This window comes from Coffea arabica, chromosome 4e, assembly GCF_036785885.1.
Source record: "Coffea arabica cultivar ET-39 chromosome 4e, Coffea Arabica ET-39 HiFi, whole genome shotgun sequence".
Taxonomy (NCBI): domain Eukaryota; kingdom Viridiplantae; phylum Streptophyta; class Magnoliopsida; order Gentianales; family Rubiaceae; genus Coffea; species Coffea arabica.
The window spans coordinates 16,886,866-16,904,109 of NC_092317.1; the positions used below are offsets into that span (position 1 = coordinate 16,886,866).

Consider the following 17,244-nt stretch of genomic DNA (forward strand, 5'->3'; position numbering starts at 1 on the left):
ATTTATTCCTTTTTTTTACTTCTTCTTCCAAGTGCAGGATAACTCCAAGGGATTGCAGGTTTTTTCTATCAATTGGAGCTCTTCCTTCCCCACCTCCAAGGGGATGGTTTATAGGGTTCATAACTATTCCTTTTACTACAGGACGTTTACCTCACCAATACTTAAATTTGACACTGTACAAACTTTTCTGATTCACCCTAACATTCTCTCCTTGTCCGACTATTGCTGAGCAGTTTTTAAAATTTGATATGAGGGATAATCTAAATGCACACAAATACAATTTTCAATAACCACAATCTATATCAAGAATCATTCTCTATATCACATTTTTAATGGTTAACTGTAATATTCTTTCTTGATTGATCACGTATTTGCAATTTGCAACATAATATTTCAATGGCAGCACTTAAGTGCTATACACTATTAATTTGTTGTACAGTGCTTAATTGAATTGAAACGAATGAATATTGACGACCATTTGTAGTTCAGGTGCATATATTTCTTAAAGAGGAAAGGATGATAAGAAATGACAATAGAACTAGGTCAATAGTGTGAGATGTATAGAAATGAGCATGCATAGGGATAATGGTAGTGAGATGTATGACGTTTTTAATATTATGTTGTACTCATAATATAGTGTTCTTAGAAAATAGTTCACGACGACCTTTTTTTTTTTTTGGTGAAAAAAGTTCGAATGGGTTTAGTTCTGATCACTACTACGCTCAAAACACGTATTCGAGATCATAGGTCGCTTATAGAGATTTTTAAAAATTACTCGTCAACATGGCTCTTACATGGATAGTAAAATTCTAACACATAATCTTTTGTGAAAAAATAGTCGTCTTCTCAACTGAGCCACCTTGTGTTGAAATGATTTACAACGATGAAACATAAGGTTTGTAATCTATTATAAACGTTGCACGTTGTGCTATTATAAACCTTGCACGCTGTTTCAAAACGATTACATTGATAATCGATGCTACTTTTACCTATCCCTGGGAAATTGTAGTAGTAGTCTTTTTACATTCAAATTTTTCTTGTTAGGAACCAGTTTAGCCAATTCTTGACTTCTCTTCTTAGTTTTACTTTGACCAGAGGTTAAATTAGATTTTCTGTGAAAGTCCTCTACCAAAGTTATTGCTTCAAGGTGATTGTAAACTTGTAATGTTTACAGTCTCAGTAACTTTCTATATAGGTGAAGCTTGGGTACTTTACACCCCCACCCCCCCTTCTCCAAAAGCTCAAAAGCCCTTTTTCAACAATGTAGACAAAATGTATGTACGTGACTAATAATCTAATATACCTCTGATGTACAGAAATTTCATATATTTTATTTGAGCAATATGTATAATAGTCATGGGCATATTATTCGATTTCTACAATCAAGAAACCATTTAAAAGCATCCCTATTTCTTCCAAGTTAATTAAAACCTCAAATTGGAGGTGACTGACCATTACCATCAGTAGCCATGGATCCTCTTGATGACAATTTGACATTGTTCCACCAAAACGACACACTTGATGATGAAGCTTCCATCATTTTAACAAGCATATGACAGTGTAGAAAACTAGCTGGGTTTTGGGAATGGTTCTAAACGAACAGAAAAAAAAGGCTTCTTTTGCAGTATAGCTAGCTTCACTTCAACGTTCGCAGCTATTTGCTAAGCCAATCCCAAGGATCAATATTTGCTACATAGTAAATGTACCTTTCTTTTTTTTTTTTTGGGCACTAATAATTTTGGATGCATGTCACATTTACAAAATGAGAAATTTAAATTGCACCGAAAGCTGTGTCGTGCATCTAGACCTGTTAAAAAAATGACACACACACATTGAACGCAAGTGACACAAGGTTAGCTTTATTTGCAAAATCCTTACAAACATGGCTCTCAGTAGAAGCAAAAGGACAATGTAAGAAAACCCACAGTTGATTAAGGAAAACACGAGAACATAAAATTCCTTTTCTGCAGGGCTTTATATCTACTCTCTCTCTCTCTCTCTCTCTCTCTCTCTCTCTCTTATTCTAGTAATTGGCATTGGTACTCTTCTACAGAAGATCAAGTCACTATACATATATCTCATACTCCATATAGTCCTCTTAGTTCTCTGCTCAGGAGTTTTCAACATGCTGAAATGAGGCGCGATATTTACTCAAATTTTCTCTTGTATCATGCTGAATCACTAGGATGTTTCATAGAGAAGATACTGAGAATGCTAGTCAGGGAGCTAATCGATCAATTTTCCATACTCTCTTCCCATCAATCTCTTTTGGAGTGTAGCGCAACCTGTCGACAACATAGAAGATAAGCTTGCCTAAAAGAAACTGACATCAACAGGAACAAACTTAAATACCTATAACCTCAGGATATTAGCAATATTTTTAGCATTTTTTAAAAGTTTCTGCTAAGATTAAGATTGAACTACACAAAAACCGAAACAAATACAAACACAGACAGACAAATGGCACATGCAAATCCTTGAGAAAAATTGTTCACCAACACTCATAATTTGCACATAGAAACACAAAAACAAATGCTTAATCTAATGTTATAAAATTTACATAAACAAAACACTCACATTCTTTCAGATGAAAATGTAAAACAGGAAGGAATATGTTGCAGGAAAAAAAAGGCAGCAAGGTAAGCAGAAAACAAAGGGAAGGAGGCTAAAAGGATAGCATAGGTGGTAAACAGAGAAGTTGGGTAGGAGGGAGGGAGGAAGAATGTAGGGTTGGAAAGAGAGAGAAGCTAACCAACCATGTAGTGCAAAAGGAACCAAATGCATGAAGATTCAGCAGCCACAAGCCAAAGCTAGAAACACATAAAGTCAATTTCATATCCAAATGATAATCCAAAAACCTACAAATTTTTTTTTTAAAAATACAACATAAATACTTCTGCTCCAGACAAAAAAAAAAAAAAAAGAGAGGGTCTGGCTGATTGGCAATTGGGGTTTCCCATTGCAGACAGGATTGAGAAGGGGGTGGGAGGCACATGGGGCATTGTGTAGAGGGAGGCAGTATTTGTGGTGTTGTGGTGTGACTGTCAGAGGAGATAACTTAGAGAAGGGTAGGGACATTTTAGGTACATCCCCCAACTAAATTTTAGTGAGCTATATAAGGTTGTTTTGCAAAGATAGCATTCACTTAATAACTCAAAGATTGTATGGATTGATGCAATAGAGGGGAAAAAAGTAGCAAAGGTTGGAATGGGAATAGTCAGAGGGCATTTGTCGTAACATTGAGGGCTAAAATAAGATCAAGAAAAGACAAATAGCCAACTAAACATATCAACAACCTCTAGGACTCTAATTCATAATTGAGAAAGAACTTCGAGAAAAAGGCTAATCTGTGTAGAACTATAAAAACAATAATTACTTCTCATTTACGAATAGCAGGTAAAAAAGATATATTTACTCTATAACATCTCTAGCACCAATATTTACCATGAAATACCCAAATTAACACCAAATACTTGAATACAGTTCATTTTTAATGAGTTTTAAAAAGAGAAAATCCAGAAACTAAATTGGGTCGTAGAGTTGGAATAAAATATTTAACCCCAGGCTTGATATGACTAAAGGTGATTGCATAAGCAGGAAAGAAACCTAAATTAATTGAATATACACACCCATTATCACTGCCCCAAATCCATCTAACCAGATCATGTTCGTATAATTCAGCCGTATTCTCTCTTAAGTTAAACAAAATTTTCAAACATCATTCAGTTGACAGGTAATAAACATCATCGAGTGCATTTTATGCAGTAAAACAACATTCACAAAATTGACTATCTAAAATCTCAACTAGAGAAGGATATAAATGCTTTGCTTCTGAATACAATTGTACAGTTAATGTTGCATTCTATAGGTCTTGACAATTATATGAAGCACGAAATAAGTCTGTTGTCACACAAATTCACTAATTGATTATACTGAGTAGGTTTTAAATGTCTGATTTATTGCTTTACTTGCAGTACCATATCAAGTAAATTCCAAATTATTAAGGTCAACCTGAAAAACCAAAGTATAACGGGTTCAAATAGATAGGATAAATGAGTGGCAGGTCACTTGGGCCGGTTAACCCAAAAATAGTTGGTCGAATTGGGTTCTGGAATTTGGAAATGGATCCAGAGTGTCAACTGAATAACCCATATCATTCAGATAAGGACTTTTAAAAAGTAATTTGTAATAACCAATACTAGTATACAACGGCCCGGGTCTTTAGTTTTTATATGAAAGTCGTATTAGGTCATTCAATTTCTTCATTATATTTAATCTCTGGGCCTATGTCTTGTACCAATTAAATCACAGTTTCCATTTCAAGCCCCAAAACTATAGAAGAACCTGTTTACCCAACCAATCAACTGGACAAATGTTGGGCAGGGTTTAACCTGATTAATTAATTTACTTGGGTTGGGTTGGTTTGCCCAAAGTACTTACCAATACCCGAAAGCCCATTCAACCCAAATCCAATAAGACCATGAAGTATAAAACAACAAACGTGGATAAATGAATAAACACAATACGTTGCAAATTGAATTGAATGTGGTTTGTTGATTCTTTCCTAAGCCATGCGTTTTTGGTGTTTGGAGCTCTTAAAAAGGAATCAGATGTCGAGCTTCAAGACAAACGAGGTTGAAATAAATTCGCAAAATAAACAGGATCCAATAACTTTAACGCACACTTGAGCAAATACCTGTCATGCAAGCGAGATTGCTGCCTCAAAAAGAAAGGGGATAAAGAAGGCTGAATTGGAAATACCTATCATGCAAGCGAGATTGCTGCCCTTGCCAAAACTCAAAAACTTCTGGTTTGAGCCTGTATCCTCCCCAGTGCTTGGGCTTTGGGATTGAGCTCCTGCAAGAGGAGAAATAGAGACCCCATAAGAGTTTAGCATGTAATGTTAGAATAGATAAGTCTCAGGAAAAAAGGGAAAAAAGAAAAAGAATTTGTTTTTATACGAGAATCCTCACAACCTTGGCACAGGAAAAAAACATAGGACCAAAATATATATATGATGCACTTACAGCACCTTTTTTCTTTTTGTACAGATACACCTATTAACTATTCAACGATTGACTCATGAAAACAGCAAAGATAAGTAATAGGAGAATAAGATATAGATCCTGGTTTAGATCAATTCTTCATAAAGATTGTTTAGCCCACATACAAATAAACAAGTATATGTAACTTTAAACAAATAGATGCATCCTTGAGGTGTCACCATTGTTATACATGCTCTTAACTAAAATAAAAATGAAAAACTGCCAACAGATATTAATTTAAGGCGACAGTGAAACTAAGTAGCCACACTGGTGAAAAAGGTTGAATGAAAAAGATTGAACGACTAACCCCACGGAGTACTTTGCCTCCAAATCCTTGTACTTTTGGTGAAGCACTTGCTGACCAGGAATTACAGAACTCTAAAAAAAAGAGAGGGGGGGGGGGAGGTCTTGTTTTAGCTATTAACAGGAAAGCACTCAAATTTACTATCACCGGCCTCATTTAGACAAAATATATGGAACCTGATCACTAGCAATTGCTCCAATCTGACTTCCCCGTGGACGACTATGAAAATAATGCTCAGACTCCGCTTCAGATACTTTCTCCACAGAACCTTCCACTCTTACCTGGATAAAACAATGTTGTAGAATGAATCACATCTGTGCATCATCCCTGAAGACATACATTGCATTATAGAAATACTAATAAGGACAACATACAAATCAACTGATATTTGTAGGCGAGTAATTTAGCATGTAACCACAAAGATGGTAGTAGCGCAAGCAATAGAAAATTAACCATATTTTCTCAATTCAGATCTGATTTGATACTGAAGAATTTGACTACCATCTATAACTTTATAACTGTCACTCATGATGTCTAACAATTTTTACCAATTTTATGGTGAATAGTGATACATGGTGTAAAAGGCAGCCCAATTGGATCACACGTACAAGCTTCAGATAAAGAACAGGCAAAGTAAGCACGCGAAGCTCGATTGCCATTAGTGGCGAAGGACTTGAGATTCCAAAGAAACACGGTAATCTTACAGAGTCACTCTTAGAAGGAAGAAATTTTCCATAACATGTGTATTCCAATCCAGGTAAGCCATTAACATCTATTGGTATAAGTACCACTATTCAGTAGTCAACAGGTGACAACATCATTGCAGGTAAATTAAAACAGGCCTAAATTTCACAACCATTTTTAGACTAGAACAACATTAACACTTCATGCAAATGTGCCGTTGAGGGTTTCCCAATCAAAAGGTGACCCTTCTGAAATTGCCCTTATCTAGAAGTTTGTTCTACAATAGATTCTAAATAGCAGCAATGGTCATTTCAGTCCAAGTGCATAATTAGACTACCACTCAATAACAACATGGCTAAAGTTTTTAAGTCTACAGATTCAAGAAATAAGCATTACATCTCAGCTCTCCACTAGCATTATCCAAATTTTCCTTTATGTATTCTGTCAAATAAATGTAAGAGAACCTAATTATATGCTGTTAAAGAATACTTAATTGCACTAAAAACAGATGACAACGTTTTACCTGGCGATTCAAAGCATCCCAGTAAAAAAGGAGAGCAGCATGAGGATTTTCAGATATTTGATGAGCCTTTCGACTTCCATAATTGGTATACCTGCTCATGGCATAACATTTAGAATATAATTTTAGGACAGAATGTCTGCAGCAAAACAAACTATCTTTCAGATATTGCCAATAAAGCAGTTAAGGGTTCTGAACCAACCACACAAAGCCATCTTTGTTGAAACCCTTCAGTAGAACAAACCGTGATGAACTGCAACAAGTCAAATGGGTGAATTATAGCCAATTCATATATTCTATATATTACAGTAACTAGTGTAATCAGCCGTTAAACTTATATTTTAGCATTTTAATCAAACCGAAGTGGCTAGTCTTGCTATTTAGTTTTGCAGAGACATAAAATGGATCCTACAAATAAAAATCTTACTGCCACAGATCCAGTAAAACTAGAAGAGGATAGTATCACAGCAGATGAATCAATGGAAAGACAATAGAAACTATTCATGAATTTTAACAATTAGCTTTTGCAGTCAATAGCATTTCTTAAAAAAAATGCCACCCACTACTCAATTAACTCCAAAGGCTTCAGGAACCAAAAGGATACATAAACAACATTGGCTTTCTTGAACAAATTAACTTCAAAAATCTAGAATTTCAAATGCATCAAAATCAAATTGCAACTAAAACAACAAAGGACCTTATCCATACAAAATTATTAGTTGAGGTTTATTACTTGTAAATTCCACGAAAATGTTCATTTAATGTGTTAAAATCTCCTGTAATCAACGACTGGGAATTAGGAAGCACAATGAATTTCTACCAAAAAATAAGGGAAATTATTTGTTTAGACTGTCATCAAACAAAAAATGAAGAAAACAACCAATAAATAGAATACCCACGGTTTTCTATCACTCCCAGTTGTTGACAGGCACATGGCATTTGGTTCCTTCAAGCCTGCTGCCAAAGCATCATCAAACCACTTTTGGAACTGCAGATGAACATCAATTTAATTAGAATGTGCAGAGAGATTTATTCAATCCAATCACTTTTTCATATTCCATTTATTACGCCAGGGGTTTAGGTAATGATCTACACAAGTAATCCATTGAATTAACAGCCAATTCCAGATTGACAGAAACTGGTACCTGATCAAAAGGATCAGAGTCAACTTGCCCCTCAAGAAGCTCAGGAGAAACATAGTTCTCTCTCAAAGCTGATATGTCAACTCTTGGAGGCTTTCCTATTCGTACACACATAGATGTGCCAGGATATGCTGGAAGCTGAAGCCTGAATTTGTCAATGATAGCTGGTGGAATGAATCTGCCGCCTAAAAAGTGGTGTTGACCAGTAAACTTTTTGGCACATAATTTTGGAGCAGTTAAAGAAACCTACACAGAGAACTCACGTAATTTAGATAGAGTAATGGGGCCGATGATCACATCATCTCCAGACTTTGTAAGCATGACGAAAGGCAAGAATTTAGAAAAAGTGCTCCATGCATAAACAGAAATACCAGCATATCGGGTTTAATGCCATCACCACTTAAATCTCCTTCTTCCACATGCCATCCGGATGGAATATCTACAGAGACAATTGCAGGTAGTCTTGAAGCATTCATGTCAGGACTTGTCAAGTTCAAAAGTCTCCTAATCAGATCATCGAAGGGTGGTCTAGGTGTACCTGAGCAGGTTCAGCGCAATTGATCAATGTACATGGAAAAACGAATGGTGTTAATCAATTAAGGAATGTTACCAAACAAAACTTCATATTTTTTAAGACTCCACAATATTAGGAGCACCAAAACAAGTACAGTTCGCTAAATAGCCATTTCCAAAGTCATGACAAAGAATTTCTAGCTGAGCACTTGAATTTTGCAGACATACTAAACCATTTATACATAGTTAACAATGAGTAGGTAAATCTCCAAGGAGTGACCAGCTTCAGCTACAAACAAAATACCTAGACTTGTTTGGACATTCTTTCTTTTCGGCATTGTTCGGACAATCATAGTCCAGTCTATTTCCAAATTCAGAGTTATCTTTTTTGTCCTGTGTTTATATAAGTTGTCAAACACCAACACATCTCCAGAGTTGGTGGACTTGTTACAACATAAAAACAAAAAATGAATAAACAAAACAGAACAATGGAATTGATTTGATAAACTGACTCAAGGTTCTAGACCAATAATTTAAGTCAAAGAGCCAAATAGACAAGCTATTAACACGTCCATTTCAACTTCAATGAAAATTTACTGCACTTATCATGAATTCATGCTGATCCATATCTTATTTTCAATGGGAAACCATGTATATTTTATACTGCTGCCTTTATTGAAGGGATGTGGGCTTTCAAATCAACTTATATTAAATTTTGGAGTTAAATTCTGGAATGACTAATCAGATAACAAAAAATTACACATTAATTTCAGCTGCAACTTCAGGGAAGATACAGGTGAAGATAGCCAAGAAAAAACTCCATATAGGAACAGTATGCAAACAAGTATCCCAGAGATTATAATTGTATCAAATAGAGAGCACCAGTTTTCCGAAGAAGCTATAGTAGCACAAGGTTTTTGACGAATACATCATTTTGTACAGTGAATCTCAACTTGTAGATGATTATATGACCATTACCTACCTAGAAAAACCAGGACAAGTTAAGAAAAATAAAAGCACCCAGATAAATGCTTGGAACTAATAATTACCCTCAACCTAGATAAAAGAAGCTTGCCTTCAATACCCCAACAAACTTTTAGCAATTCTACGAAACAGGAAAGAGCATCTTAGACCATGTATTAGGAATTCTAGATGCGACAGCTAAATTGGAGCTATTTCCCAAGTCTGCAAGTAAATATGGGCAGCCTTTTATCCAATTATGTTGTTTCCAGCATAATCAATAAATTGTTCAGTTAAGTGACATGAAACTCTTGTTGGCCTTTTTTTTCATATGGTTATTCATCTACTCTGATTATTTTGAGTGTAGATAACTAATTTTTACTAGTGATTGCACATAAAATGCAATGATTAGGTTATGGTATTTGAGAATGGGAAAAAACATAGAGGACATTATCTGCTTGCACAATTACAAAAGAGGAGAAAAAGTATAACAACTTTTGAAGGCTGACACTATAGCCAACCATTGAAAAGTTTGTGGCATTGATTCCTGTGCGCCCATACTCAGGAAAAGATGAATAAATGAGCAAAAAACTACATTATTACTACACAACAAATGGAAAAGCACCAAAAAAAAGAAGGCGATAGCGGTAGAGGTGATTTATTACTACATTGACACTCCTTGGTAATGTACGTTATCATGAATATAAAATGAAAATGAAAAAAAGGAAAAGAGGATACAAAAGGGAAGAACAGTATGAAGAAACCTAAGCCACTTGGTTGTAACAACAATCAACTGACAACAAACGTCTAACAACCCAATAAAAAGAATGATATACTAGATGCTCTCTCTCTCTCTCTCTGACACACACACCCACACACCCACCCCTGCACCCATACACACACACAAATTTGATAAACGGGGCCAGATGCAGTATAGTGTTTCCTTTTTGTGCCATACAGTGGTAGTATTGTTCAATCTTGACATACACAGACACAAATTTGATAAATGGGGCCAGATATGGTATAATGTTTCCTTTTTGTGCCATAGAGTGGTAGTATTGCTCAATCTTAAACTATTAAGTCATTGATGGGATTGGTTTATTCATATAATCTCTTAATACTTGCAACTTTCACTCCACTCGCGCTTAGCCATATCTAGATGCTTATGCATTTTCTACTGTTGCAGTAGTATATTAATTAATAGCACTCCAATACCCAAAAAAGAGAAGATAAACATAAACAAGCTCAACTCTATAATATGAGAAGGGAAGGATACCGTGGAAGGAGAATCCAAACATTGCATCAACTAGAATGTCAAAGCTGTCTGACAAATCCATAGGAAGATCTTCCACTGACAGGAAAGGTACTGACAGTGACTCAAGCTACAAGTGATAATCCAGTGTATAAGCACTGCTGATAAATTAAGTAAAATGGATTATGGCAAAAGCTAAAATTTCTCCCTGTACCTGGGTCACCAAACCATTATAAAGAGGCTTGGCAGTTCGCTTGGGGTAACAAATGTATGGCTTATACCCAAAGTGGTATAAATGTCGAGCAGCTACAAGACCATCGCCACCATTGTTGCCAGGACCACAAATAGCAAGAACACGACTGCGTTCACTTGATTTATAAACCTGCCAAAAACAGAACCTCAGTACTGTATGAATGAAATATCCAATGGCCTTTTACATCCACAGTTGATCATCAGCCAAAGATGTGGTGTATAGATTACTCTAGAAAGATACAAGGAAAAGTAAACACACTGATTTAAAAAGTAAAACAGACGAATTCAAGTAACATTTATGAGCCTAGCAAGCTTATTCTTTAGACGTTTTCTGTGATTTCTTACTATCTCATTTCTCTCCTCAATGACTACAGAAATGATATCACAAAAGCATCACCCTTTCTGAGTACATTCCTGACAGTCTCCAATCCATGACAGCTTGATTGACTTCAAACGGTAAGTTCTATTTCTTTTAATTTGATCTCACCCCAACTGTACTTGCCAATTTCAAGTCAATTGGTGAACTCTCCTAAGATCTAAAAGAATAGAATTTAACTTATGACAGAAGTTCATGACTGGAAAATTCGAGTTTTTCCGTACTATATCTTCCAAGTTCATTATAGAGCAACATCCCTTTTTCTAACCAAAGGTCTTAGTCAGTATTTGATTGATGCATCTGCAATCAGGTGCTGCCAGCAGTATCCTAACATCAACAAAATGTCTGACACTTTCTTCTTTCACAAATTAAGGAAGAAAAACTGCAGTCTGAACCAAATGTAATTCAGCAGCCTTATACCAGTAGTCTAACTTTAAAGACTAAAAAGGTCCACTCAATGAGTTAAGAACTCGGTGAAGAGAGTTTCCCTCCTCGGATTGATTGTTGAAATCATGTTTTGCTATTGGTGTGGTATTGTAATACGATGAGATCCACCAAATTACAGTCTTTATGGCTGTAGCTTAGGACAAAGGTTTATTGCTCTCTGTTCAAATCAAGAAAATTAAGGAAGTAAAATGTAAGCAAAATTTCCCAAAACTAATAAAGATTCCTACCCAAAAATCCTAGACGAAAAACACAAATTAAGTAGAAGGGAACCAAAGGCATGTCCAAAGATCAGAAAATAATCATCCATCTTTAAAGGTTTAGCATAGTCGCACTCCAACTCTCGTTATTAGCATTCCACTAACGTCAGTAAAGAAGACTGAACAAGTAACAAAAAGTAGAGGCCGAATATCGGCTCGGATTTCTTGAATAACCTCAATTGTAGTAAAAATACTACTTCTTCAACCCATAAAGAATGGAAAATTCAATAATAATACCCAAAAAGAGGACCAAAAACGTCACGTACCTCAGCTATAGCAGTAGCAACACTCAAACCAGCCAACTCCTGTAAATTTTCAACACGCCAAAAAAAAAAAAATCTCAAATGGGGCTGCAACAATTGAGACAAAATAATCTGCACGCTAGTATGTAACAAGAAAACTCATAATTGAAACTCAAAGAAATTTAAAAAAAAAACAGTAACCATAAGCTGATCGACGCTGAATCCAAGAGGGCCCATAAGAATCTCATCAATCTCAGCAGCTTCACTCTGCCTTAAATACGATACAGTTTCCGGGTCCTGGACTCCCTGAACTGACGTCATTCCTCGGATTTGATAAGAGCGGTTGTGGCGGAGGAAAGGAAGAGAACTGGGCTTGAGAATAGCAGTAGTAGAAGGTGCGGTAAGAATATGGTGGGCAAATTTGGATTGGAGCAGTTGGTAGATGCTGAGCAATAAAGATGTCATTCCTTTGCCCTTTTGCAGCATTTGCAACATTTTAATAGCAGTATTTGATACTTTGCTTGCTCGTCATCGCCATTTGCCAAGTGTTGCCGTCTAAGACGGAGTGGCACATACGGTTGGATAATTGCATGTTGGGTTGGGTTGTAATTATAAACATGGCAACATTATTTTTAATGCTATATACGGAATTCATAAAATTTATTCTGTATTTACTTTCAATTCAAAGTATTTTCTATCCCGAAGAAATAAGTGTATTTTATTAAATTAGACAAAAATGTTTAGGAACGATTGAATTGAAAATCATCTCAATCGCTTTCCGTTATAATTGACATTATGATTGGATTTGATTAATTTGAGTGGTTTAATCTCAATGAAAATATTGTGAAAGTGGGATTGGAATAGATGCAAACTATAACAAAGTAAAACTTGATGTGTTATTAGTAGAAGAAAAGTTAATGATACACATATATGTTATTTTATACTTGTCTTGATTTAGTTCTATATTTTCTTTATATGTTTTCAAATGAACCAATTCTTTTTTTTTTTTTTTTGTTTGGTATTATAGAGGGCCAAAGGCCTATTATATATTGAAAAATTAATGTTGGTTTGCCACCCTTATTACATCAAAGGACAAATGAAGGGGCTGAGATGTAATAATAGTTCAACACGTACAAATCGGACTTGGAAATGACATTCTTATAACCAGATTCTGTGCTAGTTCTAACCCATGCTTCATCTCACAAAGCTTCGCAACTACATCACCTGCTATCTTAAAGATTTGCCATGAAACCATAATCACTCATCTCTGGTTTGCCTTTTGATACTCTCGATTTGAATCTTGATCTTAGTCCCCCTTCATTGTTAGAACAACAATAAAAAGAATACAATAAAATGGTTACAAAACTAACAAGAAAAAGGTTTTAAATCGTGATTACAAATCACTTTTCTTAAAACTTTATTCGTCCACTATATTGCGCAAAAGATCAAGGATGAATATCCTCTGGAATATGATGAAGTTTGGTTACAAAACTTTGCATTAAGTTGTTACAACCCCAAGAACAAAGAAGACAAGAGCAGTGATTTTCTAGAGTTTGTAGATCTTTTTGTCTGTAACAAAAAGACCACAGATTGATCCATATAAATAAAGTTTCATGTCCCTTAAACAGTTATTAAATATTAGAAACATGTCTGGAGTTGTATCTTTTCAAATGACAATTGAAACCTAAAAGGTTATGAATGAAACGCAGAAAGCTACTTCAAGAATTCTGTCCGGATTTTCAATATTTGAAAATATTATAACAATCTGTGGCGACCCCACTTCCCCCTAAGGCGAACCAGAGGGTTGGCGGGCCGTCTGCCCAGCTCTCGCCAGGACTCAAGCAAGCAATCTAACCTAAAACCTTTCCAATAATAACCTAAACTATTACAATAACGAATCTCCCAAAATAAACCAATTGCTAACACAACATTAACTTCAGAGATAACAGCATCTGAAGATAGCCAAATATCAGAATTAGGGTTTACACTTTTCCAGCTTCAAGTGGCAACCCCAAAACAAAACTATATCGTTTAATTCAAATACATTACAAACCGCAAAACGAAGTAATAAAGTTCAAATACATTCATAAGAAAATATAAGTAGCTCAGATTTCTCAAACTTCAAGACCTGTCAAGGAAAACAAATGAACGTGGGGTGAGCTAAAGCTCAGTGGTGCCCCAAAACATGCAATCAAATAAACGAATAGCAAGTATTGATTTCGATTAACGTAAACAAATAGGAAAGCGAATAACAGCACAAGGTAGGATACAGGGGCTCTCAGGAGCCATTTTCCGCGCTTGATCAAAATTTTCCGTAGTTGACTCTCCGTCAACTCTCACTACCTACGGTCCACGTAGAACTCCTTATTTTACTTAACTCCGGCCACCGATCATACCCCAGCTCCGGGCTCGCACGACAAGATAGATGAGAGCTGTAGTACTCGAGTATACCCTAGGAAATTGGGAGCAGTATACTTGCGTATACCCTCAGGAAATTGGTCGAGGGATTCACCCAGCGACGTCACAACACATGGTTACCAGGTCAGGATAAAAGGCCCTCCCACCCTTAAGGTGTGGTACATTCCCCTGCCTGGTGATTTAGTACTTGAGATAGGATAAGAGGCCCTCCCACCCTCAGGTGTGGTACATTCCCCTACTCAGTACTTAGCAAGTATTCCAAGGTTTTAGCACTTGAGATAGGATAAGAGGCCCTCCCACCCTCAGGTGTGGTACATTCCCCTACTCAGTACTTAGCAAGTGCAAGCAAGCTATTTTACGAAAATATTTCAAGCAAGTCACCACTCGAAAGAACTAGTGCGATAAAGTACACACTGCCCACTTCGATGGATCAGAAAATCCATTTTCCGATTATCACATATCAAGTCAAGAAAGCACTTTAATCAAGTAGGCGTGGAACAAGCAGGGACACTCACCAAAAAGTGAGGCTCAAAAGTCAGGCTGGAACTCGTAGTCCGCGTCCTTGTTGGATCCTAGAAAATTCAAGTTTTATAAACCATAAGTTTTACTAAACGAACCCTTGGTTTATAAATAAAAGATTATCTTGTATAAATCTAGCTTAATTTCTCAAAACAAGTCAATAACCTCCTTTTAAAATTAAACTGGAAAAAGGGATAAAATGTTTCGTGTGGTTTCTTTTTAAAGGTATTTCCCTTCTATAGGCAAACTAAAGCTAAATTGGTTTTAGCAAAGTTTCTTGCCGAGTAAATTTTCCATGTCTTTTATTTGAAATTATTCGAATTAGATGTTTTTAACAAATTTTCTCTAAAACAGTTAATCAAGGGTAATTTTACGAAAACTTAAAGTTTAGTCGTTATTGCAATTACTCCCTGGAGGTAATAAAACTGGTTTAAGCGAAGGAAGGCGTAATTAGTCGGCAAGGTTTTAAAGGTCCCGATATCTAGATTTTAATATTAACGTACTATACTCAATGTATATAACTTGATATTAAGGCAAAATATTCCCACAAAGCTTGATTTAAAAGTATTCGAATTCAAGGGACCAAAACGGACTTCACGATTCCAATTCATTTGCACATTATATTCCAAGTCGCCAATATAGCAAAAACACAATTCAAACATCAATTTCACTAGGGTTTCATCAATCATTAGCCCTAGGTCTCAACAGATTCAATTCTAATCAAAATCAACCAAAGGAAGTCCAAAGTATTAAAACAATTCCAAATCACAAATCGTGGACCTTCCATATGCATTTTGGCCAAACCACTTAAACAATTCCACCAAGAATTTAACCCTTGCAAAAATTACTCAAATGGCCAAGAGTTTCATCAATCATTAGCTCTTGGTATCAAGCTACCAACCCTTGCTACGAACAGCAGAAATTTTAACTCGAGTATATATAAAAAAAATTAAGTCACGGCTAGTTTACAATCAATTAACTCAAGAAGTTCATGAATTTCTCTCTTGCTTTGAAAGTCAGGAAAATTCCAGCAAGTGTCAATTCAAAATATCTAATAACTCTCCATCTTTTACTTGCTAGATACTCTAAACATATAGCTCATAACCTGCTCAACTTAAACTAAAGCAAATAATATACGAGTCCAGAAAATAAACTCATTAAAAGCTTGAGCTAGTACGGCTAGCAACCACGTACAGATTTCCAGCAAAGATACTTCAGAATTTTCAACAAGGTTTCCATCCTTAACTTGCTTTAAACACTAAACGCTTAACATGCATTTTGTTTGACATGAAATGAGTCAAGTGACAGATAGTTCCAGCAAATTATTCCACCAAAAGTCCCATCCAATTTGGCCAAAGAAAACTGGAAAATTCTTTTCTTCCTTACTCGGCTACTCTGGAAAAATTTCCAGCAGCTTAGACCATCACTGATCCGGGTTTTACTCGGCCAAACCAGTGTTTGAAGTCCTCCATTTTGACATGCAAACACGTAGTTAGCTAATAAACATTCCCAGTTCGAGGTTAAATTCGAATAACAGCTGCAAACCTCAAAATTTCCAGTGATTCTGTTCAGCTAGTTTCGGATGAACATGCATGTAACAGATTTTCTTTTATTTTTTTTTTCTGTTTTAAACCAACCAAAACAACTGCAGGCAGAGCTTAGTTATCTTGTTAATAACTAGCTAATCACAGTTTTAAGCTCAGGACATACAGATTACCAATTTAAAACTGAAATTTCCAGCTTCATTCCCTCGGCAATCACAGAAATCTTCCAGCACTTAGTTAGTCATAATCCAAATTTTTCCTTCGGCTAAACTTTGTATTTTGCTCTCAAATCTGTCATGCAACTACTTACCTAATTAATTAACATTTCTAGTCCAAAATCAGATTCGGGTGTCATCCGCATTCCCCAATCAAATCAGAATTTGTTCCATTCTTCTCGGCTAAGCTTGCATGCAAGCAGATTTCATTTCATTTTTTTTTTAGCTTAATCCAACCAGTTAGCTTCATGCAGAGCTTAAACATCTTGTTCTTAGTTAGTTAATCACATCTATATGCTCAGATTACTCCAGAGAAACAGAATTAAAGCTGCATTCTCGTTTCAGCTTCTCGGTAATTCCATTTCCTTCGAATCCAATTTTCTTATGCTTTGATTTCATCATCCGAATGCATCAGCTTCACATGCAAGTCCTTAATCAGCTTAATCTACCTGTAATCTACTGCTTTCAGTCCAGAAATTACCTCTACTGGAAGCTCACTCACGCGACAGATACTGAAGTTTCCTTCCTCTCCTCTCGGCTGGCTCACGCACGCG

The 17,244-nt window shown here is 35.9% G+C and overlaps 1 protein-coding gene across 2 annotated transcripts; it reads right to left on the reverse strand.

The window, feature by feature from the left end:
• Positions 1 to 1,843: 1,843 nt before the first annotated feature.
• On the reverse strand, positions 1,844 to 12,563 carry LOC113742876 (pyridoxine/pyridoxamine 5'-phosphate oxidase 1, chloroplastic-like). 2 transcript variants are annotated; one of them, XM_072047738.1, is made up of 14 exons: positions 12,196 to 12,563; positions 12,019 to 12,057; positions 10,635 to 10,802; positions 10,445 to 10,550; positions 8,067 to 8,233; positions 7,699 to 7,941; positions 7,453 to 7,541; positions 6,756 to 6,806; positions 6,557 to 6,647; positions 5,526 to 5,630; positions 5,353 to 5,423; positions 4,762 to 4,857; positions 2,757 to 2,810; positions 1,844 to 2,285 (listed from the first exon to the last, which is right to left on the reverse strand). In XM_072047738.1, the coding sequence occupies exons 1-14, from the start codon at positions 12,487 to 12,489 to the stop codon at positions 2,219 to 2,221; spliced, it is 1,641 nt and encodes a 546-aa protein (XP_071903839.1). In that variant the 5' UTR covers positions 12,490 to 12,563; the 3' UTR covers positions 1,844 to 2,218. The 2 variants fall into 2 exon arrangements, with proteins under 2 accessions (XP_071903839.1, XP_027126690.1); XM_027270889.2 differs by lacking the exon at positions 2,757 to 2,810 and having other exon boundaries at positions 12,196 to 12,561.
• Between the last annotated feature and the right edge of the window lie 4,681 nt (positions 12,564 to 17,244).

What these genes read in the sequence shown, in the direction of transcription:
- LOC113742876 (XM_072047738.1), bottom strand. Translation starts at nt 12,489, where the DNA reads ATGTTGCAAATGCTGCAAAAGGGCAAAGGAATGACATCTTTATTGCTC. An exon ending in CAATCTCGCTTGCATGATAG is followed by an intron (nt 2,811 to 4,761) that starts GTATTTCCAATT and finishes ATGTGTTTCTAG; the next exon opens with CTTTGGCTTGTGGCTGCTGA. An exon ending in GGTTCCTTTTGCACTACATG is followed by an intron (nt 2,286 to 2,756) that starts GTTGGTTAGCTT and finishes TGTTGTCGACAG; the next exon opens with GTTGCGCTACACTCCAAAAG.